This window comes from Daphnia magna, linkage group LG8 (assembly GCF_020631705.1).
Source record: "Daphnia magna isolate NIES linkage group LG8, ASM2063170v1.1, whole genome shotgun sequence".
NCBI classification, from domain to species: domain Eukaryota; kingdom Metazoa; phylum Arthropoda; class Branchiopoda; order Diplostraca; family Daphniidae; genus Daphnia; species Daphnia magna.
Window position 1 is genome coordinate 9,203,638 of NC_059189.1, and position 23,916 is coordinate 9,227,553.

Here is a 23,916-nt window from a genome sequence, read left to right on the forward strand (position 1 = left end):
TTTTTAAAACTTTTTTGTGTATGAATATTTTTTCGTTATTGTTCGTTTTTTGTTTTTTATTTATTAATTTATGCTATTACACTACTTATACCTTTATTAAATCGCTTTTCAATTTATAAAACAGGAATGAATTAAACATCGGTGTGTTTCCATCAGAATTATTGTGAATGAACTCTCATGGGCAACTGGGTTGGTGCGGGCTGGAGAAAAACGGTTTCAACACCCGATTTTGGGACAATCGGGAAAACTATAAGTCCAAAAGTTTTAACAATTATAGGAATGGATATATCTTGATAAGATCTATCCATTTCTGTAAAAATATTGCTCAAAATTTCCTTATTGGAGAAGTAAACCGCTTCGGCATTTTTCAGGTAGGTCGGTGCAGTTTAGCGGGTCTAAGTTAACCCTTATCTCCCAGCAATACGGGAAATTTAAATAATTTTTTTCGGGGAAACTATAGAGTGGTTCGAGGTTGCCATCTTGGATAGTTATTTCTCCCAGTTTGGTGCAGCCTCAAACAAAAAAGCATTGGCAATTTTAGATAAATAGTGCCAGCCAACTGTCAGTTTACAGATTGACATAAGTAAATTCATTATTAATAATGACAAGCGTTGTAAATTTTACACTGGCATCGACTCCTATGGAAAATTAATTGCCTTATTTGACTTAATCGAACAATCTGCTCCGAAACCACATCCACTAGAAGTCCTAACGCATTTGGAAATAAAATACTGTGGAAAGTGGCAACTACAATTTTTTCTTTGGCTTAGTTAAGCATATTTAATGTTTTATCTAGGAAATTTATTGCTGCCCTCACAAACCCTACAAGTGCATTATTTGGATACGATGTTAATGTATTGGCATTTGGCACGAAGGCGTGCCATACCTGATTGGCTGAGCTGCCTTAGCGTAGTAATTATGGTGAGAAATTACTAAAGGAAATTGTATTTACGATAAACATGTTTTCTTTATATAATTAATGTAGAGAAAATATAATAATAAATTAAATACTTTACTCTAGAATTTTGAAAACATAAATTATGAATAAAATACTGATAAAAGCTGTATTAGAGAGCACCTATCAGGGAAGAGAGTAGCCATATTTGAACCGATGAGGGAACCCCAGTCTCCACCTTGGACTTAATATTTGTCATACCCGAGCCTTTTCATTAACCGGTCGAAAATAAGTCCCATTTCTGCAGGACCTAAACCAGGTTTTCGAGCTGGGTCAGAGAACCTATAGCCAGGCAAAGAGGGAACTACAAGTTCAAACACAAAATCATATCCTTCAGTTTCCCTAGTGAGCAAGGGAATAATTTTTGTGAACTCTATGAATGAGCCTGGCCATCCATGAAGAAGCAGCAACGGTAAAACTTTTTTGTTTTTCATCAATTCTTTACTGGGCTTAGCATGAATGAAATGGATTCCTAATTAACAGAATAGTTCAAATAATTAAACAAATCAGAAATTCACTGAGAATATGAGCAACAACCGAGTCCACCAATATCCAATACCTGCATTATTGTAACTAACTTGGCATTGTAAACTACACCCATTACAAAAATTTTTCACTTTCATTAGTTTCCCACCAAAAATACTAAAATTGCCAATGCTTTTTTGTTTGAGGTTGCACCAAACTGGGAGAAATAACTATCCAAGATGGCAACCTCGAACCACTCTATAGGACCAAAATTAATAAATTTTATATAAATGGATAGCTCTTGATAAGGGCTATCTATTTCTCTATAATTTATGAAAAAATATTCATGCACTAAAAAGTTTCAAAAACAATGAAAATTATTACTTAAGTCTATAGGATCGAGTATATCTCTAGAGCGCAAAAACTACAAAAAAGTTCTTGCCCAAAATTTTTTTGTTTATGAAAATTGTCTTAACTATTTTACAGAAATGGATAGCTCTTACTAAGAGCTATCCATTTCTGTAAAATTTATTAATTTTGGTCTTATAGTTTTCCCGCAAAAAATTATTTAAATATTAAGTATTATTCGGGGGTGGGGATTACAAGATACCCGCTAAACCGCACCGACCTACCGGAAAAATGGCAAATCGGGTTACTCTTCCAATAAGTAGTTTTTAAGCAATATTTTTGCAGAAATGGACAGATCTTATCCAGATATATCCATTCCTATAAGTTTTTTAAGTTTTGGACTTATAGTTTCCCCGATCATTACAAGATCGGGTTTTGGAACCGCCAACCCAAGGCCCATGGGATGACAATTTACACTAATTTAAGAAAACACACTGGTAATTAATTCAATCTATTATATAAAATGAAAAAAACAATTAATGTAAGTAAAAATATTGTATTTGTAAAACTTAATAAAGAACAAACAATAAATGTAAATAATAAAAATACATGAAAGAAACAAACAAATCAAAGCGGCAGCCCCACGGAAAACCACACTGTGTACATCAGGAAAATGTGGGAACGGAAAGCAGAAAGACATAGAAGGATGTAAGGGTGAAGAGAGCCAATTAGAGGGCCGGGATAGTCCCACTGGGATGTACGGGTGACGGTCTCGACCCTTCGAGACCGTCTCGCGGAGACCAAGTTGATCTATAACTCTGATGAAAGGTTCGCTAAGAGTAGGACTTGAGAGGGTTCCCCAATAGTCCGCAACGAACGCCACAAGTAATGTGGCCGATATTTATACTCTACTTTGCTGCTGTTTGTTGGTGATTATTTCCAGCAAAAAAATTAATAGTGCTTCCTGGGGACTGGGGTGCTGAAAATTTAGCGGGTAATTTTTTGATCCGTAATCGTCAATTTACCTCAGTAATTAACCCGACTTTTTGTACATTTGTTTTCGTTTATTTAAAAAATGGCCGAATTAATTAGACAACTATTGACTTAATCGAAATCAGCGTTAAATTTTGATTGTACCGTGGGATTTTTTTCGAATTTCAAGAGATGTCACGGGGCCTCTAGTGTCAAAAAGTGCTTTTGCCCCTTGGATACCAGGTGGCGCTGATGTGGTGATTGTGCTTTACCAGGTAATTTCAAAGGTAAAATCGCTAGTTTAACGAGAAAACCAAAAACTTAATCGAAATCAGCGTTTATTTTTGATTTAACATTGCTCCAGAATTTTTTTTTGTAGCTGACGTAGCGGCAGAGTGCAGCGTTACATTTTCCTATATTAATGTGTCTTAATTACGACTCTAGGTTTGCCAAAGGTAGGTAGCTACCGCTAGATGACGTTTAACTTGAAAACTAGTTCGTCCGGTTTGGACGTTTGTTAAAGTAACTGTACCTGTACGCCCATTGATAAACTAACTAGATTCTCTTGATTACTCGGATATCCCCTGTGGTTAGTTTTGCCGGAAGAGCATACGGTTTCCGGGATTTTATGGCAACCAAAACCAGACCCTATCGGGAACTTCGCGAACGGAGTGAGGGCCAATAGTTTTCTTTTTACTGATTACATTTTTCATTTCTATTTTTACAATTCATGGTTTTCAAACATTTTTCCAATCAAACCAGATTTGCGTCTATTAAATGTGTATTGTTTTCCCATTTAAAACTTAAAAGCTACACCCTAATTGTTTGAAAGAGATTTTTTAAAGAATGTCAATGTCGGGAAAGAGTTCAAACACGAATCGATTTGCACCTCAATGAGACCTGCGGAAAGCAACGTCGCAAGCTGTCAAACCATCTTTCCAGGCTTTTCTGGCTTCGGGGGAAAATGATTGTCCAAGTTCTTCTTCCATGACATTAAACATGACTTCACCAAACAATTTAAGCTCATCAGGTTTCACGTCTTTGAAGGCTGGCGAGTTGAGGTAAGGACAGCTTTTCGGGTTTTTGCCCAGGTTGTCAATGTAAGCATTGAGTCCGGCCAGACAGGTATAGGCTTGATTCAAGAAGTGGCTGTTGGTGGGCAAATCAGCCAAATCGACGTCGGCAAAAGCTGCAAACTTCTTTTGGGCTTCGGGTTTCAGTTTGAAGTAACGGATGAACGCTTTCGGTGCAATGTTTCCATTTTTCTTAGCAACTTTCCAGGTGGCCTTGATCAAAGCACGATCCTCTTCCTTCATCGAGTATTCACGTGTTTGAGGCTGAAAACGGGGATGTTTATTTTATCACACTTAAAAATTGTATCGGTTCTGGTCGTGTGTACCTTGACGGTGTGATGGCCGTAAGGGCATTTGACTCCCTGCTGACCGTATGGACATTTAGATCCTTTACGGAGGTAAGGGCATTTTGATCCAACCTTGGAGTGATAGTGACCGGAAGATGGTTTCTATGCAAAGATTAATGATTTGTTTTAGATTTTGTTTTATTGATTTAATGCCGATAGTAAATGTGTTTACTTGAATTCCGAGAGGACAGCCGCTGGTGGATTTCTTTTTTTTTTTTTTAAGACAAATGATCGTATTGAATTTTTGACTTCAATTATTTAGTTTTACGTTTCAATAGTTACCTTGAAGCCATGAGGGCAACCACTAGCTGAAGCGTCCGTACGCTGTATTAAAAAAAATACATCAATGTCATCACATTGATAATTTAGGGTATTATAATTTAATTACCGTGTATCCGTAAGGACATTTGCTTCCGGCAACCATTTGTTTCTGTCATAAAAGAAAGATACGTTCACTTTTTGAACAATGATCGATAAAGGAAATAAAGAGACTCACCTTAATTCCAAATGGGCAACCATGTCCAGAACCGGAAGACTATACGAAGATAAAATGAATAAATTTGTGATCGAATGTTATTAGGACAGGAAAAATTTATTTAGAAAATTAGCGATCATCCTGACTGCACAACCTACCACAAAACCTAATGGACACTTGCCATCGGTGGATTGAGCGACCTAAAAATATGGAAAATGAGATTATAGTATGTTTACTCATGGCTGGAACGTGTTATCTATTTTAACTGACCGAGAATCCGAAGGGGCATTTCGAGCCTTCGACCAATCCTCGCTGAAATTCATTTACGTTATTTTTAATATTTATCTTATTTAATTTAAGCGTCCTTAATACCTTGAGCCCCAATGGACATCCACCAGCGTTTTTCTGTTAAAACAAAAATATGTTAGATTCGGGAAATGCTAATACGATTGATGCCGTTAATTGAATACCTTGAATCCGTAAGGGCAACCAGAAGCAGCAGCAGCTTCTCTCTGTGATAAATAAAATCAATGAATAAGTTTTTTTCTTAAAATAAATTTTGCTTACGCAAGTGATCTAAACTTACAGTGTATCCATAGGGGCATGAGGTTCCTTCCACTGATTGTTTCTATTTCAATCAAAAGCGCTGAATTTATTTCCATACCAAATAGACGTTGCCAGTTTCTTCATTTACACTATACCTTGAGTCCAAGAGGACATCCTTTTCCGGAAGCAGATCCCTATTATACAGAAAATAATCACAGATTGAAATAAGTTTCATTTTTTCTTCTTAAAAAGTAAAGTGTTGTGAAACTCACTTGGAAGCCGAGTGGGCATTTCCCATCGGTGGCAGCCTCTCTCTATTAGAAAGTGAATCAGTTATTTCAACTATCAATTATTGGGTTTAGTTGTAATGAATTTGGCTCACCGTGTAACCAAAGGGACACTTTGATCCTTCCACTAGTCCTTTCTGTAGTTCAATCGATAGGGTAGTTCATTAAATATTTTAACGTGGCACAAGAAAAGAAAAAAAAAAGAGAGAACGATGAAATAGAATGATTTACCTTCACGCCAAGTGGGCATCCAGAATCAGATTTCTGTTCAATAAAACACAAAGAATTTAGTAAATGTAAGCATAACTGATGAGCTTGAATTTCTATTATGGTGCAGCCTAATTTTTACCTTGAAATTGAAGGGACATCCAGGTTTGATTGCCGATGCCTGCACCAAAGGTAAATGGTTATCATTTTCCTTTCACATTTGGTTGGTTGTGAACAATAATTACTGAATTTTAAAAAGAGTTACTCACAGAGTAGCCAAATGGGCAACGTGTGCCTTCCGTTGAAGATTGCTGTGAAATTAAAAAAAAATATAGTTTAGAAAATGGCTTCTATGTGATCGTTTAAGAGCTTGGGAAAACCTTACCTTGAAGCCAAATGGGCACGGTTCGCCAGATCCGGTCTTCTATTATTTTCAAAAGCAACGTATGAAAAGACGAGTGATTGCGACACATTCAAAAGAAAGTTATAAGAATAATGTAGTTTACGTTGAATCCGTATGGGCAGTTTCCGTCATTGAATCCAGATTTCTGTTTCATGCAACAATTCAAATGGATGTTTAAAATTCAACCTTTGAAAAATTATTAAATTATTAATCATCTACTAACCGGGTATCCGTAGGGACATCTGCTCTTGCTCCTGTAGTTGACTAATTTCTATCCACAGAATAGGAAAAAAATCAAATGTAAGAACCTATTCATTGCTTCTATGAAATCGTGTTGAGATGCTTTAAATTACCGAGTGGCTGTATGGGCATTTATGGGCAGCAGCAGTTGGTTTCTAAATTTAAAGAAACACTGTAATCCCTAACTAAAAAGATTCGCTGTATTTTAGACTTACGTTGAAGCCGTACGGGCAACCAGAATCAGATTTCTATAGAAAGAGAAACAAATGTTTTGTATGAAAAGCAAGTTGAAATTAGATTTCTTCTGCTTTAATGTATACCTTGAAGCCATGCGGACATCCGTTAGTTGCAATATCACTCGGCTGTTGGAAAAAGAAATTAAAAACCGTCAAAAATCGTCAATTCTACAGCATGAAATATTTTGGGGAAAATCATACGCCATATCCGTAGGGACATTTGCTTCCTTCAACTATTTGTTTCTACGAGTGGAGAAAAAATTAACAAAAATTAGTAACAACAATTAGATTCAACAGTCAAGTTACTGGAGTTATTGCTTACCTTCAGACCGAAGGGACAGCCGTTTCCGGAACCAGTTGACTATTAACAATAAACAAAAGAAAACAGATTAGAGTTAATTGTGACAAAATTAAGTTGAAGGCTGTTCATCACCTTGTATCCAAAAGGACATTTCCCGTCATTAGCCGCTTCAAACTGTGTAAAATGTGTTTCAGTGTGTTGTAAATATAACGTCGTTATTCGTATTTTTTTTTTCACGTGATTAACTTACAGTTCCGCCGTAAGGGCATTTCGATCCAGCAACGAGTCCCTTCTACAAAAATAAAAATATCATAGAATCAAATTATCGGGTGATTAATTGTTGAATATTATTTCATATTCGTTAACGGATGGAACGTACCTTGATTCCCAGTGGGCATCCGGAAACGCCCTTTTTAAAGTTATACGGACAACCTGGAGCAGCTGCGTCTTCTCGCTGAAAAACATAAAATTAAGTTTTTATCCATCAACACATTGTTACATTAACTATAAGCTTACGGTGTATCCGAACGGGCATTGAGATCCTTCAACCAATTGACGCTGTACAACAATAGAACAAAAGATTCGTATCCGTTAACAGTAATAACGAACGAAATAGTTACACAAGTTAAATTAGTTGTGTACCTTGAAGCCTAAAGGACAACCCTTTCCAGTTGCGATTCCCTGAAAATTAAAGATAATTCAAAACATGATTGCAGACTAGGAGGAAACAAAATTGGAAGTACAGAAAATCCGGCAGGGCATTTTCCGTCACCGATGGATTCTTTCTGTGAGTTAAAAAGAACAAATAGAAACATTTATTAGCGTTAGAACTAAACGATTCTAATAGGAATTTAGTGACCTTGTAGCCAAAGGGGCATTTAGATCCTTCGACGAGTCCTTTCTACAAAGTTAAGAATTAAAAGTAAACGTGTATTTAGACAATTAATCACATTTGATCTAGATGTGCTTCAAATTACCTTAACACCTAATGGGCATCCTTTGTCGGATTTCTAGAAAAGAATAAAACATTGCAATTATAGACTAAAATCTATCCGATATACATTAATCTACTTCACGTGTTTGTGGGTTTGGCATTTATTCTTTAAACATAGTTACCTTAAAACCATAGGGACAGCCTGGTTTTGTAGCAAAGGCATTCTAAAATTTAAAAAAAAAGGACAAATTAATATTTCTTTCCCTTTCTTGTCGTTTTCGGAAATGCTTCCAACAGAGAGAAATTTGGAAGAAAACGTGAATCAGTAACAGACTTACGTCATATCCGAATGGGCATTTTGTTCCCGCAACGGTAGATTGCTATTCCGGATTAAAAAAATATATATATTAGTTAATATTCAAATGTAAAAGATATGTGTAAAGTTGATCTGTTCTGGTGATTTTTACCTTAAAACCCCATGGACATCCAGCAGCAGAGCCCGTTTTCTAAAAATGGGTAAAATAAAGGTGTTTTTATGAAAATAAGATTGTTATGGGGGTGCATAGACTTGAACATACCTTAAATCCGTGGGGACATACTCCATCGTTGAATCCTGATTTCTGTGAAAATACAAATTGTAAAGTAATAGTTACTTCTTTTTGTTCCAAAATCTTCTGAATTTTTGTCCCGTCTATTTGAAGTTTAATTATGAAATACTAACCGGATATCCATATGGACATTTGCTGGTTTTCGATCGAATGCCGGAAGATTTCTAAAATTCATTAAATTACGTAATTAATAAAGAATTTAAAGGGATGCGATTGAAAAGAAAGTAAATTACCGTGTAGCCGTAAGGGCATTTGGTGACTGGAGCAACAGCTTTCTATTTGATTTTAAAATAAAGAAACATTTGACGCTTGAAATTTCGTGATTGAAGTGCAGGTTGAAAATTGTTCTTACGTTAAATCCAAAAGGACATCCAGCACCATTGGAAGATTTCTTCATTTGAAAACAAATCAATATAAAATTTATAAATTGATAGGGGGAAAAAAATTGCAGTGATTACCTTGAAACCGTGCGGGCATCCTTCAGCGGTGGCCTTCTGTAAAATGCAAAAATGGCCTATAAGGTAAGAATCATTTTCACTTAAAATAGAACACAGACAAACGTACGCTGAATCCATATGGGCATTTGCTACCTGCAGTCTGTTGTTTCTGAATTTTTAAAAATTCATTCAAAACACGAATTCAAGTGATACATAATTTAACAATTTCAAGTCAGTTTTCTGCTGACACATACTTTAATTCCAAATGGACATCCTTTTCCGGAACCGCTAGCCTATAAAATTCAAAAATAGTTAAAAACTGAGTGTAAAAAAATTAAGTAAATAACAGATAAATACCTTAAAACCTAATGGACAAATGCCGTCTTCAGCAGCCTCTCTCTACATGTACAAAAAGTCGAAATATTTCAGACTTAACGTGTTAAAAAAGAAAAAAAATTTCTCGAATATTACAGTTCCGCCGTAAGGACACTTGGATCCTGCAACCAATCCTTTCTATATTATAAAACATAAAAATTTATATGTATGCTAAACATGGATCAATTATGAAGGCAGATGATTTACCTTGATACCAAGCGGGCATCCTGTTGCATTTTTCTGTGTTGTCGGGCAAATCAAAACGACAAAACACTTAAGAAATTTATTATTTTAATTAGTAAAAAGGTACTACCTTGAAGCCGAATGGGCACCCTGACGTAGCAGCGTCTAGAGCCTACAGAAAAATTTAAATAATGGTTAGCGATTATTAGACTTGACGTGTATGATTTTTCACTTACAGTGTATCCAAAGGGGCAGTTGGATCCGTCCACTTGATTGCGCTACGGCCACACGTAAAAATGTTAATGTGAACAGAAAGAGCGCGTATTTCAAATTAATAATGCGTGAATACCTTGAAGCCCATTGGGCATCCTTTTCCAGTTGAAACTCCCTGTAAAGAGAATCAGTTTAAATGAAAACATCAGTTGATTGACGTGGTAGTGACACTTACGGAGAAACCAGCTGGGCATTTTCCATCTCCAATCGCCTCTTTCTAATTATTATTTTAAAAAAAGGGAAAATGTCAATAACTTCATTGTATCTGTAATCATTTTTCAACAAGAATAAATTATTATTACCTTGTATCCGTAAGGGCATTTGGATCCTTCAACTTCTTGTTTCTAAAAACGGGTCGATTGAATAAATAAATCAACAATGTTTGAGGAATTTTTTTTTTTTTTGAGGGGTAAAAAAATGTCAAGCTTTTTGGCTGGATACCTTGACGCCGAGAGGACATCCTTGGGTTGATTTCTGAAATATCAAATAGAGCAAAAGGTTACTTCAAGGGGGTTGATCATGTAAGCTAAAATTAATATATAATACCTTAAAGTTGTAAGGGCATCCGGATTTCGATGCAAAGTCTCTCTATAAAAATAAAAGGAGAAAAATAAGCAATTGATATTTTTTAAGACATACAATCGTTACTTACGGTGTATCCAAACGGACATTTAGTTTCGCTTACCGACGATTGCTATACACGTATAATGGGAAACAAATTCAAATGATCATCAAAAGGCCAAAGATTAAGGGAAAATATGACAGAAAGTATCCCAGATTAGGAGGTCCAGCGTGTTAATTAGTAAAATTATGAAACGAAAAACGGACCTTATTGAATCCCCACGGGCATCCACTTCCAGGGTCGTTATTCTGCAAAATGTACATTGAATCAACATTTAAGAAATTGCACTGTAGCATTATTTTGAAAAATTCACCTTGAAGCCGTGAGGACATTGTCCATCATTGAATCCCGATTTCTGGCGAATGATAAAGCACACATTCATTGTGAATCTAATTCTTATTTATTAAGTAAAATTTCTTACCGGATATCCGTAAGGGCACTTGCTCGGCCTTTCAAAACCGACGGATTTCTTTGAAAAATAAAAAAAATAAATTAAATTAAAACATTTGAAAAAACCATGTTTAATTTAAGTTCTTATTAATTTTTGCTTAAACATACCGAATATCCGTAAGGGCATCCTGCACCCTTTTGAACTCCTCCAATGGCACCTCTGCCCTAGATTATCAGAGAGAGAAAAAAAAATGTCAATTTCAGTTTTAACGTCTCCAAGAAAATGCTAATTGATGCACTGAAAGAGAAATAAAAATTCAAAAAATCTTACATGGTGAGGATTAGCCCCGGAACGATGACTGTAGGGGCAATTGTGAGCGTTCACAATTGCTGCCATGCAGACAGCAATCAAAATGAGAATTTTCGCAATGCTCATGGCGCTCATTCAATGGTAACTTTGTAAAAAATTGTGTACTTCCAATTCGTGGTTGGATGGTCGCTTGTAGTCGACCCAATATCTGAAGCTCCACATCTTCGTCTTCGCTTTATATACCCTGCCCATGTCTTCAAACGGACACAGTCGAAACTTCATTTCCACATCATCTTGGGCAGCCAATCTAAAAAGTCTATCGGTCAATGTTTTCCCCAAGTTTTCCAGTATCCTGTTGATTCGTTATTCGTCTAGAGGCTTCGGATGGATGTTTGTCTAAAGCAACTGATAAAAACTGGTGGTACGCCTTCTTATTTTGTTTTTTTTTTTCTCTGATTTCTTCCACATTTTTCAAGGGGATGTGATCGTTAATGTTTTCTTACGACGCAGATTTATTTTCTGTGTCACAAGCGGAATACTTTCGTAACGGGCAGTTCAAAAGTCCACAATCTCTTATATAAGTCAACTACAAAAATAAATTAACTTTAATGTTGTCATTGAAATTTAAGGTGTACCCCGATTGCGTCCCTGTGTTCTCACAATTATAAAAGTTAGGGAATTGCAAAAATCTTGAATAGGCATATTTTTTTTTAAATTACGGGCTACTAAAAAACCACAAATGCTAATTAATCTAAGAACGAATGATTGCCGATTAATAAACCAATTTCAGATCTCAGTGGCTTTTCCGTTGGTTGTTCTCGAACGGCGTAGGTCAACGCTATCGCGCAAAAGTTTATCTCGTTCTTGCCCAGTTAAGTTTCGTCTGAACAGCTGATGTCCTCTTTAACCTATATGGAACTTGAGCTATTTTGAATTTTAAGAAACATGAATTGAAATAAAGCACAAATTTCTTTTTAGAAGAGGAAGACGAAATAGTGGCCTAATAGGTACGGCGTCACATGCAGCAAATGCGTCTTAGCAATATAGTTCAATGAGTGAAAATGAAAATGTAAGGAAAATGTAAGCAGCTTTCTATAGAATGAGCGCTAAGAAATGATTCAGCAAAATGAAACTCCTAATACGCCTTCGTTCATGATTGCTTCAACGATACGTATTTGACTATCTTATGTTTTAGGCAAAGGATAAAGGTCATGGGGAGATAGATAACGAAATTAAATACAAGTCTTATAGAGAACTGTCTCTTGTAAGATTTTTTTGGGAATGGAGTAACATTTCAGATAATTCGAGCTTATATAACACCAAATAGAAATTTGTGGTCCTTGATTTAGTCCTGATATTCAGATTTCTTCTGTATCCAGGGTGGAATAGGACATTTGATTTTATTCAATTTAAGTCTAAGAGTGGACCCAGAAGAAGCCAATCCCTTTCCATTGAGTGATTCGAAGCTATAACAATATGAAAGCCCAACCTTTTGTATGACAACCTGACCGGCTAACAAATATACCTTGGTCATGATATCTATACAAAAACAAAAAGAAGGGCTAAGAACCAAATTTCGCCATACCACCTGAGTGATTTAACTTAAAGTAGATGCTAAATTCTTAGAACACTAAACACGTTAAACGTTGGTACTTGCCAGAGGTCCATAACCGGACAACCAGCAACAAAATGTGAGATCAATTACATTCCCTCGTTCATATATTGAATGAATTTGGTAGTAATGCATTTGATTTAAGATGATATTTCTCATATATGGGGAGGAGGTACACATCAAGAGTACACCCTTTGTACTATGAGAAGTAATTTTAACGTAAGAAAGTTTTGGAATTCAATGGATTCGAACCTGTGACTTTCACCGCTTCACGCCAAGGTGCTAACCACAACACCAACGCATCAATAATACGATTCCGCCATGCGAACCTTTTATTCCTGTCCCTTGATAAGATGGTATACATCCTGCAAGAATTCAATACTATGTAATTCTTCGTGCACGTTGGTATATCGAATCATTTTCAATTCATTCATAACAATTACGTTGGCGTTTAACACAGCTAACGAAAGCTACCAAAATTTAGTTTGGCATGCGTCTGCAAATGTTATAATATGCCGGAAGTGACGGTACTAAACTACAAAGAAAAGAATTTCAAATAAATATACCATCCTAATTATTATGATTTGGCTTTTATTCTAGCTTTAAAGAAGCTTCTCCTCCTTGTTTTTTGGCGTTGGCATGGCAACAGACATGACCAAACAGGTATCCATCTGGCGCGTCAGCTTGAACGCTTCTCCTGACGGAACGAGTAGGCTGTCGTCGGTTTTCAGAATTATTTCTTTGTCATTCGCTATGACCGAAGATTCTCCTTCCTGTTTACAAACGAAATGGATCGAATTTTTTTATTACAGAAAGAGCAGAAGATATTTTTTTTAAATTACCAATTGCCACAACCATGTTTCATAGCTGGTGGCTTGGAAGTCATCGATTCCTTTGCCATAAACAACAATGTCCGATTGATAATTTATGTTGGCAAACAGCTTCTTTTTGCCTTCTTTTTGGATTTCAGTTCGGTGTAATGCGAGCCAGTTGTTCAAATCGAAGGGGTTTTCCACCTCTCGGTTGCAATCTGGTTTGTAAGGCGGATTCTCCGGAATGGTTCCCGGAATAGGACGGCCTGTTCGACATTGCTCCGATGCGAAAAATTCTTTGATGACGGGTACTAGCTGCACACCTAGATCGTCGCAATAGAACCACTTTTCAAATAGCCCTTCAGTTGAGTTGTTCACAAAATATCTGAAAATGCAGAGGTCTCTTAACTGTCAGCAAGTAATTTATCCAAAGAAGGCTTAAATACAATTCAAATCACCTCAGGCAGTCTAGTTCATGTGCAGCTCTTTCTCTTTCAATGACCAATCCAATGGTATCTTCTTTCCTTTGAGGTGAATGAGGAATTTTTCCCGGCAATAGGAATATCTTTTGTAAAAATACAAAATATTTGTATGAAGAGAAAATGGGTATTCTTAACCAAAAATAATTTGTATATTCTTACCTCACCCTCTTGAATGGTGACTGTTTTAAATTTCCCTTTTTCCTGTATAATCAATTCCATAGCTCCCTTTTTCATGTAGAATAATTCCTCGCCTTCTTCCAGATGGAAATCCTTGCGCTGGTTGGGCCCTCCGACGAAGAAAACTTTCAATTGCTGTTCATGCCTGCAAAAATGGACACTGACACTAGATAGTTTTATGGCAATCACAACATGGTTGACTTACATGAGTTTGTTGCAAACAGGTGGCAAAAATGAGGCTTTATTTTCTTCGATCCACTGATTAATGTTTTTTGCCATTTTCGTCTGTAATATTCGTGCACTTCCCTCGACTTACAACTCTCGAGACGAGACTGACACAAAAACATATTTGCTTTGCCGAAACAGCGACCCTGAAATGTTTTCACCGTCAGAAACAGTCCCACCGCTCAAGGTTAAAAAGGAGAAAATCTCAGAGAACAATCGCCTAAGGTCTTGATCACCCATCCTCTCAAAGTATGTTTTCAAATTTGGCGTTGCGACTTGCGAGGCCACTTGTAGTCTTGTACACAAAAAGTGAATAGAAATGGAATGCAATTTCAAGAGCTCAGTAACAACGTTTTGGCTTTTTGGGGAAAGAAAACTTAATTTCACGACAGATCGATGTGTTTTGCATTGAAATTAAAACATATTTTTTAAGTTTATGGTTATCACTTATCAGAAGACAAATCTAAATTATCTCTGAAAAATCTCCATGAGAAACGTTGCCTCCTTTCTCAAAGGAAACAGCAGGGGTGCGTTTTATCGTCAACCTAAAGTTGAGCTGCTCAACTTTTTGGTTGACCATAAAATGGATTTTACGTTGGTTGAGTAGAACTTTTTGGTTGAACTACGCAGTTAACCAAAAAATAAATATTGATGTCAACCTATGGAAAGCTCCTCCTCCTTTCCCATCCCTTTCTGAAATGCTTAATATGTAAATTTGAAAGAAGTAATATAAAATAGTTGTTTTAAGAATTAACGGTTTTTGTAAATATTTGAAAAATTTCGAAATCAGTATTATATAGTTTATTGATATTTGCTAAAATTATTAAATATATTTTGATTAGTGTATAGTAGCAGACGTAAAACCAGACAAAGCTGTCTGCTGTGTGAACAAAAAAAGGTTGCCATATTAAAAAAAATAAAGAATTATTACAAAGTGGGAGGGTCAACCAACTTGAATTTAGTTCAACCGCAGTCTGGACTGTGGTTGAACTTTTGTGGTTGAGCTCGCAAAATTTGGTCGAGCACAACCTTGGTTGAACTTTTTGTTAACCATAAAACGGTAATCGAGCTCAACCGTGACGAATTGGTTAACGAAAAAATACCGATTGAGCTCAATTTAGGTTTAGGTTGAGCTAAAAAGTTGACGATAAAACGCACCCCAGCATAGTTTTAGCAACAAAGAGAATAAATTACTCGACAGAATTTCGCCATCTGTCGTTTTTTTTTCTTGTTGCATATCCACTTTCATATTGTCCTGTGAACCAAAACGTCGTAATGTCGTTGATGTTTTCAAAGCAGAATGGAGCCATCCACACTAATTAGTCAGCTTCAGTCATGGGATTCGAACGTTTCGAGATTGTGTTGGAGAACCGTAATGGGATTTTTTACCCAGGTCAAACTATTATCGGCACCGTCAACGTATCAAATAACAAGAGTGAAACCATAAAAGGTAACTAGTTTGGTATAATGTAAAGTCATAAAAAAGCGCGAAAATATGTTATGGAAGTGGTATCGAAACTGTTGAAATTCTCAAGGTATTCAGGTTGAATGCAGTGGAGTGGCAGAAGTTCGCATCCCAGGGAAAGATTCGAAAAACACTTACAGTTCGATAGGATGTGAATTTTACTGCGCGAGTGAACAATATTTCGATTTCAAATTCTCACTAGTCAATCCAGGTAAACTTGAAAGGAAACCAGTAATAATGTCAACAGTTAAACTATTAAGAATTTCATGTTGTGTTTTCTTAGGACAGCATGCTGTCGAATTGGCGGCAGGTCACCACCAGTATCCGTTCTCCTTTGTTCTGCCAACGCAGATCCCTCCATCGTTCGAAGGGGCCTACGGTCATATTCGCTATAACATCAAAGCTGTCGCCCAACGTACTTGGCTAAAGCGAGAATACGTTTGCAACAGCAATCTTACTGTCAATGCTATCGCTGATCTCAATGCAATGCCCAAGGCAGAGGTAATATTTTTATAAAATGTTTACTAGTGAATTAAAAAAAAAAATACCTAAAAAATGAAATTCCATGCAGCTACCAGTTAAAAAAATCAAGTCAAAAACACTTGGTCTACTATGTTGCAAATCTGGCCCCATTTCTGCACAAGCGCGGATCGATCGCGCTGGTTACGTACCGGGAGAAACGATCATTTTGCAAGCACATACCGATAACGAGAGTGGTATATCGATGCGGGGTTCCAAAGCCCAACTTGTCCAGGTTTGTTGCGCATTAAAAGATGTCATATTCCGGTATTCGTAAACGATGCTTTCGTTTTCAGATTACCAAATTTGTCGCTGAAGGGCATACAAATTTCGAGTCTAAAGTCCTAAAAGCTTACATTCACGAAAGCTTTATTGATATTGATGTTATGGATAATGTAAAATTCATCATTCCTCAAGTTCCGCCGTCTAGTTTGCCATTTTGCGGGATCATAGATATATCCTACCAAATTCAGGTAAACTGATTCACAAAAAATTATACTCCTAGTTGATAGTTAAAAAAACGATAGTATTAACGTTACCGAATTAATCTGTTAAATGAAGTGTCTGGGGAAACAGTTAAATATTTTCAAATGTTAACGTATACTTTGTTTGATGGGGAAATAGTATATAGTTGATCCTGGTACTTTGTCGATTAACTTGACCATCAACCTTGATCTGATGATCGGGACTATTCCACTTCGTTCTCATATGGTCTCAAGCGCAACCGAAGCTTTAAATGCTTCCGGACCGGTTCTCGATCATTGGGCGATTCCTGGTGTTGGTGGAAGTGAATGGGCTCGCCCGTCTGCTCGTAAGATTTATATTTCTATATTTACTGCGATTTTTACCGCGATTTTCACTTCAATTTCAAATGCTCATTTTTGGTTTGTCTTGCTAGCTCCGCCGAGTTATGAAGAAATTATTCAAGCGGGAGACTCACGACATGCAGTAAAGTTGTAACTGACTGCTATTCACATGTTCTTTGGTCAAAATGCAAGTTTAGTTAAATTTCATAATATTTGAGTTATCAAATAAAAGCTTAAACTTATTTGAACGTGCTATACCAATAACTTTGCGAAGACGAGGTGATATTGAAGTCATTGTAATTTTTATCCAGTAAATTTATGTTTTCTGTCGAGTCATTGGACGGGAAATCACATTGCAAATGTCCACACAATTAAAAGACACCGTCACGGAATCAGGTAAAATAAAAATCACCGAATAGTTTAATTGAAATTTAGCTAAAATGTAGACCTCCATCAATCAATGGGACGGTCAATGGGTGCCTTCTCATCTAATTGAAGAAAATCGATGATATGTAATTCTGAATAATCTTTGGCACGACAAGGAATTAACGCAATCTGATATTCGTCTGCTCGAACAACGGGATAAAGAAGAGGGCAATGCAAATTCGTAGCATCCAATTGGTGGAGCAACACGGAGCGCGTATGCGCGGGATTTAAGGCGCATTTCAAATCCCAAACCTCAACTTTGCCCGACGTGTTACAGCTCACCCAATATCTATCCGATATGATTCTGTATCGTCGAGAAAGGAAATCTCTATGAATAAAATATGTCAAAAAAAGAATAATTTCACGTACTTGACGAAAACGATAGAACTGCTGCTTCGGACACTCCTTATGCAAATTGCAGTTTCTGTGTCCCACAGCCTGAGCGAGAACGAATAGAGAATAAAAATTAAAAATGCTTAATCACTCTAGAACAAACTCTTACTGGATTTCGTAACGAGAGCCAACCAATAGCAATCCCTTTCTATAGTCGAACACGCCCATTTCTGAATATGGAATTTGGATGGTTTTTAGGATCTCCATGGAAGCGGTGGATCGTATTTGTATTTGGTCACGCTTGGTCTCGGTATCGCTTATGAGGAGCATGACATGTGTATCATTTACTAAAAGCTGAAGGACTCTTAGTTTTTGGTCGAGTACAATCCGGTGTACTATGGGTATCTCTTCGGAGGGAGACTTGATCAACCGAAGGGTGACAAAGTCTTGCTCTGTTGGCTACAAAGTATTATTATTAATCAAAATATTTTACAGTGATTTCGAGAATTACCGACGACAAGCAAGAAAGAAGCCAATAATTGCCAGGTGAACCGCCAAGACTGAGACCATTCACGGGAATGTAATGAGATTCGTAATTGGCAACGTCCATCTCGTCAAGTACTTGAAGCTGTTAAGCGAAAGGTTATAAAGGAAAAGTTCATTCACGGGGGCAAAGCTCTTGTTTAAATTATTTCTTACCAATTCTGTGGTATGCACATTCCATATGCAGATAGAACCTCCAAAGTAACTAGCTACGACGATATCGTCGTTAAACTGTAGGCAACGGACCGTGTTGCATCCAAGAAGGCGATTTGTCAACAGCAATGGTTGAAATATCTTTATTAAAATAATAAAATAATCTTGATTAGATGTGCAGTATTTTGCTACATGAGTTTGTTAACTTACAGCGCTCGTTTCCAATGTCCATCTATTCCAAAATCTTATGCTGCCATCGCGCTGACCTCTGCCAATCCAACTTTTATTCATTTCAAAATTAAGGCTCCCACGTATCCAGAAAATACTTTCGATTTCCGGTTGACTAAAGTCCGTAAACTCATTCTTAGAGTGCCGACCTTCTAGCCAATTCCGACGTAGTTTCTACACAAGACAAATTGGTAGTTTTTTACTAAAAAAATACTTCATGAGCAAAGCTTACCGACACAGAGTTCCCCACCTGCTTGCATAGGGTACGGCAATGCATATAGTTTTTTGGAACACTAGAATCAAGGGACCATTTCAAAACTAGAATTTCTAGCATCTCTCTCCACTCTGCAGACAACCTTAGCTATAATAATGAAAAGATGATATTAGCTGTAATACCACAAAATTAAGAACTGTTAACATTTTACATCTCTGATTGGTTTGACACTGTGTCACTTATTACCTCAAAAAAGCTAATAACAATAGTTCACTGCCTTAACATATGCAATGCTATTTTAAAGCAGGCTAGTGCAAGTTTGTTAACAAACCACAGGGCAAAATACTAAAGAAATAACCTTACATTTCTTTCTAACAGTTTTTTCCATGTTTTCCCATATGCTATATTGTCACGCCATTGAACTGACACTGCTTCCGAATTTTTCAGGCTATCATAGTCCAAGTAATTGAAAATTTCTTCAACCACATCGTTCATCAGACGTCCTGAAAGCAAAAACATAGAAGCATGTATTAGTAAATGTAGCATAAGCACCATCCCATCAAGTTAAACTTACTTGAGAGGGAACTTACGATATCAGATTGATACCTTATTTGGAACTCTTTCGTCATTCTCCATTAACAGACTATATAAAATATGCTAAAAATTAAAATCAACGCGAAGCGTTTCAATTCAGAGAGTAAACAAAATTTGGAACATAAAAATCGGCTGCAAATAAGCCACCCAGCGTTGCCTGTTGGATAAAAGTAGCCCAATCTATCCAACATACACCATGCCAACAATCCAAGAAATCTAGAAAAGACAAAAGAATGCAATACGCAATTCGCATCAGCAGGACACAACGACGACTGTGTAGAGTAAATGTTGTTGACTTATTTTCCGTTACCTAATAACCTTTCCTTATCATCACGTCACTGGCGTATGGTAAACAGCTGGTACAAAAAGGTTGTTGTTATAAGTCAGGAGTTCAGGACAGATAATAATTTTTATGGAGAGGCTAGCAACATTTTCTTTTCAATGTAGTGTATCATAATTAAAATTATTTATACACAGAATAATGTACATAATTATTACAGAATTGCAATATCTGCACAATTCACGTATGTCTCCTGATCGCCACATCCATAATCCGTTGTACCATCTCCGCAATCTCCGATTCGGCTACCTTCATTTCACACATAAATATAAAAATTTGTTAGCAAACAAACCGAATTCGATACAGCATTACACGTCACACGTCAATGCAACTTCAAATGCGGAATAACAAAAAGTTAAACAAATAACCTCAATCTTACTTGCTCTGTAGTACCACTGTAGAACGCAGTTTTCACAGGTGATTTCGGCAGGTAATTGGACCTGAATTGCGAACACCACTGCCACGGTATTTTGTTCAACATTGAATTGAGTCGTTCCGTCCGCTAGTGTCAACAAGTTTTGGTTCAAACATTCTTGGGTTACCAACTCTTCCGACGAGGTCTTGGGACACAGACGGAATTCAAAGAATCCCATATGACTGATGTTTAAGTTGATTGTAACATCAATTAGCTAAAATCACACACACACAAAAGAGAAAAAAAATTGACCGAATAAAAATCCCTCGATCATTGCACATGTAATTAGTATTACTGTTTCTAAATTAAATTTCTAGTCCTTACACTTCCTTGTTCGTAGACTCTACCAATCGTCCCTGTGCCGTAGAGTCCTCCTTCGTCATTGTTGCGGGGTCGAGGATCGCTCCATATATCGCCACACTCACCACAGCGTCCTTGATTCACATCATCGTATTGCACCTGTTGATTGACAATAAAATGTTCTTTAAACGGATCTTGTATGGCAGATCATGTGTCAACTGAATCGCTCTAAGTACCTGCACGTATCCACAGCTGAGAAAGTCGTCTGCTGTGTTGACAGGAGTGTTGAAACCGAATCGCCACATGGAGGATCGCTGAGGTGGGTCGAACATCATACCGTGACCGACTACGTCATACGCTGAAAAGGCCAAAGCCAGGAAGACGGACAAGGCGAGTGCTTGCATGTTGCTGCTTGTCTCTGCTGAAAAATGAATAGGAGAACGCAATGCAGAGTGAACCTTAGAGTACACGAAATAAACGGCTGATGAGCCAGTTTTCAGCTGCCCAGAGCTTTTTATTGGAATGAACGCCGGGTTACTTATCAGAACAGCTTGTATAACAATTTTTTTTAAATTTTTGTTTTGTTTATTTTTATCATAGGACTGTTTGTACCCAACTGTTAACCTGATACATGCCAGTCATTCCTGGTTCCAATAAGCATACGTACAGTACATTGGAACAGTGTTTACCCTAAGGCATTGATCGACACGAAGTGATATGTTACTTTTTCGGAGGGGACGATACTGACGATAGCCTAAATCATCGACGTATGCGATTTGCATTTTGTTTTTCTATATTGTTGGGAACAACGTTTTTTTTTGTTTGTTTTTTTCAAAGATGTTCGTTGGAAAATATTTGTTGAATTTAAATGAGTCAAATTTTAAACCTAACTCATCAGTCATAGTTTAGAATTACATAATAGTCAAACGAAATGTTTCTGACGGCAGTGAACTAGTGATATGTTTATCTTTATTTTTCGTTTCGAGGTGAGGAGATACAATAACACACAAAGAATGTACAGTACCAGCTTATCGCTGTCTTAATGGTGTCACGATAAGTAAGCAACGATTTGTGTAGCTATTGAAAAGCGTTATATGCATGCAAAGCAGGAATAAGTAATATGTAACATCGAAGACAGTTCATTTTACAACACAGAAATAAATTCGATTTACTATATTAACATACACTAAAGGCATCAAACTACATTTTGATAATCCCGTCGATAGTAGGAAATGAATCGAACATAAGCATTCTTTTTTTACTCATTCATGAACACGCAAGAATGTTTATATTTTGTAATTGATAAGGTCGGACACATGCAACAAAGGATGAAGCAAATAACTTACTTATACGGTTTAATATAATGGTATAGTATACTAGTCCAAACAAAACGAGGAGTCCCCAAATTTTTATTGGGTACATGAAATAACTGTAATCACTAAAGAATGCTTAGATTTTACATGTGTGAATCTGGGTTGTTCAATGAAAGTGTGTAGTAACAATGGCCGATATTCCTGTTCATGGTAGGATGGCTATATCAGCGCAATTAACGAAGGTCTCTTGATCCCCGCAACCTAAAGCGCCAACGCCGTTGTCGCAGACGCCCCACGAGTTGCCTGTTTAGAAATAAGTGTCATAACACAATGAGCACAGCGAACGAAAACTGTTTTTTTTTTGTTGTTGTTGGAGGGAAATCTTTTTTACCTGTTCTATACCACCATTGGAGAACGCAATTTTCGCAGGTCAAACCAACAGGCAACTGAACTCGCGGATAAAACGGCTGGGATATTGAAGATAGGAGGTAATATCTCGTTGTGCCATCTGTCAATTTCAATAAGTTTGTGTTCAAACACTCCTGTGTTACTAGCTCGCTGGCGGAATTCTTCGGGCACAGCCGGAATTCAAAATAGCCCTTGTGATTGGCTGATACATTAACTGAGATGTCAATAACCTTATTTAAAAAAAATAAATAAATAAATTTTTATCATTGTAAAACAAAAAGGGGATTTGTAATTATTTTACTGATCCTTGGCGATAGGTTTTCCCTTTGATTCCGGTACCATAACGGCCTCCTTCATCGTTCGGCCTAGGCCTCGGTAAACTCCATTCGTCGCCGCACTCTCCACACCGGCCCTTGTTCACTGAGTTGTACTGGACCTGTGGTATAAAAAAATTAACTAATCAAATAAAATCTCACCTATTTAGAAAGAAAAATTAATTACCCCAAATCCGCCGCAATTAAGACCGTTGTCGTTGTAATTAGGAGGCACTGCAAAACCGAACCTAAACATGGATGATCGCTGAGGTGGATTCAACATCATACCATGGCCGACAATGGCGGTTGGTGCCATCACTACCACCAAAACCATTACGACTAATAACTGAAAAACAAACTGCTCCATATTGAAAATTACCCTTGACTTTGAAAACAAACTTTACAGCTATTGAAGGTTTTGAAAAATCTTAGGTTTATATAGGCAGCGAACGACACAATGTTGGGTGACATCTTGTGCAATACTAATTCTTATCTACCCATTTTAATTACTTTGTTTTCCCCGGGTGTTGTAGAGTACGCACGGCATTTAGGAGTGAATATCAGTTGGCTGATAATCTTGCTAAAATCTTGGTTTAGAATGTGTGTATATCTAGGCCTCTCGGTTAATTCTATATTGTATTAAATCATAACAAGTCTATTCTCTATTACCAGAAGGCAGTCAATGAAGATAATAATGATTCATGACTTTCGGATATTGATTTACCAGCAAAGTGCTTATAATTGCCCTTTTTGGTTGGTGAATTATTTACACTGAAACAAAAGGATGGCTAGAGTTACTGAGTAACATTAAGATTTATTTTACTTGAATTCTTTGGTCGGTGGCCGTGCTTTATCTCTCTAACCAGTCTTATGGTAGATGAAGCTTAATATTTGTTCTTGACCACTGGATCTGTAAAATGCTTGGTCTTTATTCTCTCTTGCAGATGGTTGCTCAATGTGGAGCAGAATTTTTTATCCACTATAAGCTTATAAACCGTAGCCATTGAACATTTTAATAAAAGTGGGTTATTATATCATCTCGACAACAAAGAACTAATGAAATTATGCTGTTTAAATTTCCCCACGGACACTTAAACCTCTTGATTTGTTGCAACGTAAGCTGAGAGAAGACGACAGGGGATTAACGGTTTTCGTCCCATCTAATACGTTGTATCGTACGTACCATCTTTACGATATACATCATCGTGAACGTGTTTTTCTTCATAACGCCAACTTCAATTGAATTATGT

At 36.9% G+C, this 23,916-nt stretch overlaps 6 protein-coding genes and 2 long non-coding RNA genes across 11 annotated transcripts; 2 read left to right on the forward strand and 6 right to left on the reverse strand.

Annotated features, from left to right (window-relative positions):
* Positions 1-274: 274 nt before the first annotated feature.
* On the forward strand, positions 275-1,577 carry LOC123475289. The gene is made up of 2 exons (XR_006650294.1): positions 275-921; positions 1,022-1,577. It is a non-coding gene; the product is annotated as an uncharacterized LOC123475289 (long non-coding RNA).
* Positions 1,299-1,678, reverse strand: LOC123475290. The gene is made up of 2 exons (XR_006650295.1): positions 1,493-1,678; positions 1,299-1,427 (listed from the first exon to the last, which is right to left on the reverse strand). It is a non-coding gene; the product is annotated as an uncharacterized LOC123475290 (long non-coding RNA).
* A 1,825-nt stretch (positions 1,679-3,503) lies between these two features.
* On the reverse strand, positions 3,504-11,199 carry LOC116929424 (multiple epidermal growth factor-like domains protein 6). Of its 2 annotated transcripts, XM_032936653.2 has the most exons (59): positions 11,009-11,199; positions 10,846-10,902; positions 10,709-10,756; positions 10,601-10,642; positions 10,494-10,535; positions 10,318-10,359; positions 10,212-10,253; positions 10,107-10,139; positions 9,968-10,009; positions 9,841-9,882; positions 9,742-9,780; positions 9,629-9,670; positions 9,523-9,564; positions 9,417-9,449; positions 9,306-9,347; positions 9,192-9,233; positions 9,089-9,127; positions 8,962-9,003; positions 8,856-8,891; positions 8,750-8,788; positions 8,631-8,672; positions 8,511-8,561; positions 8,368-8,409; positions 8,257-8,295; positions 8,128-8,169; positions 7,972-8,013; positions 7,833-7,865; positions 7,715-7,756; positions 7,599-7,640; positions 7,498-7,536; positions 7,372-7,413; positions 7,235-7,309; positions 7,106-7,147; positions 6,988-7,029; positions 6,877-6,915; positions 6,756-6,797; positions 6,639-6,680; positions 6,534-6,566; positions 6,432-6,473; positions 6,302-6,349; positions 6,182-6,223; positions 6,061-6,099; positions 5,945-5,986; positions 5,818-5,856; positions 5,700-5,732; positions 5,564-5,605; positions 5,454-5,495; positions 5,337-5,375; positions 5,222-5,263; positions 5,106-5,147; positions 5,008-5,040; positions 4,906-4,947; positions 4,794-4,835; positions 4,657-4,695; positions 4,549-4,590; positions 4,443-4,484; positions 4,333-4,365; positions 4,140-4,262; positions 3,504-4,077 (listed from the first exon to the last, which is right to left on the reverse strand). In XM_032936653.2, exons 1-59 carry the CDS (start codon positions 11,120-11,122, stop codon positions 3,631-3,633), a joined length of 3,006 nt encoding a protein of 1,001 aa, XP_032792544.2. In that variant the 5' UTR covers positions 11,123-11,199; the 3' UTR covers positions 3,504-3,630. The 2 variants fall into 2 exon arrangements, with proteins under 2 accessions (XP_032792544.2, XP_045034151.1); XM_045178216.1 differs by having other exon boundaries at positions 4,906-5,040.
* A 1,530-nt stretch (positions 11,200-12,729) lies between these two features.
* Positions 12,730-14,608, reverse strand: LOC116929472 (3-hydroxyanthranilate 3,4-dioxygenase). 2 transcript variants are annotated; one of them, XM_032936733.2, is made up of 6 exons: positions 14,276-14,608; positions 14,053-14,215; positions 13,870-13,976; positions 13,442-13,796; positions 13,166-13,372; positions 12,730-12,964 (listed from the first exon to the last, which is right to left on the reverse strand). In XM_032936733.2, exons 1-5 carry the CDS (start codon positions 14,347-14,349, stop codon positions 13,202-13,204), a joined length of 870 nt encoding a protein of 289 aa, XP_032792624.2. In that variant the 5' UTR covers positions 14,350-14,608; the 3' UTR covers positions 12,730-12,964; positions 13,166-13,201. The 2 variants fall into 2 exon arrangements, with proteins under 2 accessions (XP_032792624.2, XP_032792622.2); XM_032936731.2 differs by lacking the exon at positions 12,730-12,964 and having other exon boundaries at positions 12,969-13,372; positions 14,276-14,607.
* A 434-nt stretch (positions 14,609-15,042) lies between these two features.
* On the forward strand, positions 15,043-17,327 carry LOC116929462 (arrestin domain-containing protein 3). Its single transcript, XM_032936719.2, has 7 exons — positions 15,043-15,745; positions 15,831-15,971; positions 16,044-16,261; positions 16,332-16,514; positions 16,576-16,752; positions 16,904-17,090; positions 17,178-17,327. Exons 1-7 carry the CDS (start codon positions 15,631-15,633, stop codon positions 17,237-17,239), a joined length of 1,083 nt encoding a protein of 360 aa, XP_032792610.2. The 5' UTR covers positions 15,043-15,630; the 3' UTR covers positions 17,240-17,327.
* Positions 17,328-17,365: 38 nt separating this feature from the next.
* On the reverse strand, positions 17,366-19,839 carry LOC116929451 (F-box and WD repeat domain-containing 11-B). Of its 2 annotated transcripts, none has more exons than XM_032936704.2 (9): positions 19,589-19,839; positions 19,346-19,485; positions 19,001-19,129; positions 18,751-18,942; positions 18,544-18,681; positions 18,356-18,472; positions 18,014-18,303; positions 17,881-17,949; positions 17,366-17,815 (listed from the first exon to the last, which is right to left on the reverse strand). In XM_032936704.2, the coding sequence occupies exons 2-9, from the start codon at positions 19,475-19,477 to the stop codon at positions 17,539-17,541; spliced, it is 1,344 nt and encodes a 447-aa protein (XP_032792595.1). In that variant the 5' UTR covers positions 19,478-19,485; positions 19,589-19,839; the 3' UTR covers positions 17,366-17,538. The 2 variants fall into 2 exon arrangements, with proteins under 2 accessions (XP_032792595.1, XP_032792594.1); XM_032936703.2 differs by having other exon boundaries at positions 19,557-19,838.
* A 167-nt stretch (positions 19,840-20,006) lies between these two features.
* On the reverse strand, positions 20,007-21,137 carry LOC116929479. The gene is made up of 4 exons (XM_032936740.2): positions 20,868-21,137; positions 20,656-20,790; positions 20,296-20,545; positions 20,007-20,165 (listed from the first exon to the last, which is right to left on the reverse strand). Exons 1-4 carry the CDS (start codon positions 21,033-21,035, stop codon positions 20,071-20,073), a joined length of 648 nt encoding a protein of 215 aa, XP_032792631.1. The 5' UTR covers positions 21,036-21,137; the 3' UTR covers positions 20,007-20,070.
* A 446-nt stretch (positions 21,138-21,583) lies between these two features.
* On the reverse strand, positions 21,584-23,092 carry LOC116929477. The gene is made up of 4 exons (XM_032936739.2): positions 22,854-23,092; positions 22,654-22,788; positions 22,336-22,582; positions 21,584-22,247 (listed from the first exon to the last, which is right to left on the reverse strand). Exons 1-4 carry the CDS (start codon positions 23,031-23,033, stop codon positions 22,150-22,152), a joined length of 660 nt encoding a protein of 219 aa, XP_032792630.2. The 5' UTR covers positions 23,034-23,092; the 3' UTR covers positions 21,584-22,149.
* Between the last annotated feature and the right edge of the window lie 824 nt (positions 23,093-23,916).

What these genes read in the sequence shown, in the direction of transcription:
- LOC116929424 (XM_045178216.1), bottom strand. Translation starts at nt 11,122, where the DNA reads ATGAGCGCCATGAGCATTGCGAAAATTCTCATTTTGATTGCTGTCTGC. An exon ending in GATGCCCTTACGGATATTCG is followed by an intron (nt 10,757 to 10,845) that starts GTATGTTTAAGC and finishes TATTTTTCAAAG; the next exon opens with AAATCCGTCGGTTTTGAAAG. An exon ending in TATGTCCCCACGGATTTAAG is followed by an intron (nt 8,296 to 8,367) that starts GTATGTTCAAGT and finishes ACCCATTTTTAG; the next exon opens with AAAACGGGCTCTGCTGCTGG.
- LOC116929472 (XM_032936733.2), bottom strand. Translation starts at nt 14,349, where the DNA reads ATGGCAAAAAACATTAATCAGTGGATCGAAGAAAATAAAGCCTCATTT. An exon ending in CCTGTTTGCAACAAACTCAT is followed by an intron (nt 14,216 to 14,275) that starts GTAAGTCAACCA and finishes CCATTTTTGCAG; the next exon opens with GCATGAACAGCAATTGAAAG. An exon ending in CATGAACTAGACTGCCTGAG is followed by an intron (nt 13,797 to 13,869) that starts GTGATTTGAATT and finishes CTGCATTTTCAG; the next exon opens with ATATTTTGTGAACAACTCAA.
- LOC116929462 (XM_032936719.2), top strand. Translation starts at nt 15,631, where the DNA reads ATGGGATTCGAACGTTTCGAGATTGTGTTGGAGAACCGTAATGGGATT. An exon ending in ATTCTCACTAGTCAATCCAG is followed by an intron (nt 15,972 to 16,043) that starts GTAAACTTGAAA and finishes GTGTTTTCTTAG; the next exon opens with GACAGCATGCTGTCGAATTG. An exon ending in ATGCAATGCCCAAGGCAGAG is followed by an intron (nt 16,262 to 16,331) that starts GTAATATTTTTA and finishes AATTCCATGCAG; the next exon opens with CTACCAGTTAAAAAAATCAA.
- LOC116929451 (XM_032936703.2), bottom strand. Translation starts at nt 19,611, where the DNA reads ATGACGAAAGAGTTCCAAATAAGGTATCAATCTGATATCGTAAGTTCC. An exon ending in TATCGTAAGTTCCCTCTCAA is followed by an intron (nt 19,486 to 19,556) that starts GTAAGTTTAACT and finishes TTTTGCTTTCAG; the next exon opens with GACGTCTGATGAACGATGTG. An exon ending in AGTTCTATCGTTTTCGTCAA is followed by an intron (nt 17,816 to 17,880) that starts GTACGTGAAATT and finishes TCGACGATACAG; the next exon opens with AATCATATCGGATAGATATT.
- LOC116929479 (XM_032936740.2), bottom strand. Translation starts at nt 21,035, where the DNA reads ATGCAAGCACTCGCCTTGTCCGTCTTCCTGGCTTTGGCCTTTTCAGCG. An exon ending in TCAGCTGTGGATACGTGCAG is followed by an intron (nt 20,791 to 20,867) that starts GTACTTAGAGCG and finishes GTCAATCAACAG; the next exon opens with GTGCAATACGATGATGTGAA. An exon ending in ACAGTGGTACTACAGAGCAA is followed by an intron (nt 20,166 to 20,295) that starts GTAAGATTGAGG and finishes TGTGAAATGAAG; the next exon opens with GTAGCCGAATCGGAGATTGC.
- LOC116929477 (XM_032936739.2), bottom strand. Translation starts at nt 23,033, where the DNA reads ATGGAGCAGTTTGTTTTTCAGTTATTAGTCGTAATGGTTTTGGTGGTA. An exon ending in AAACCTATCGCCAAGGATCA is followed by an intron (nt 22,583 to 22,653) that starts GTAAAATAATTA and finishes TTTTTAAATAAG; the next exon opens with GTTATTGACATCTCAGTTAA. An exon ending in CCAATGGTGGTATAGAACAG is followed by an intron (nt 22,248 to 22,335) that starts GTAAAAAAGATT and finishes ATTTCTAAACAG; the next exon opens with GCAACTCGTGGGGCGTCTGC.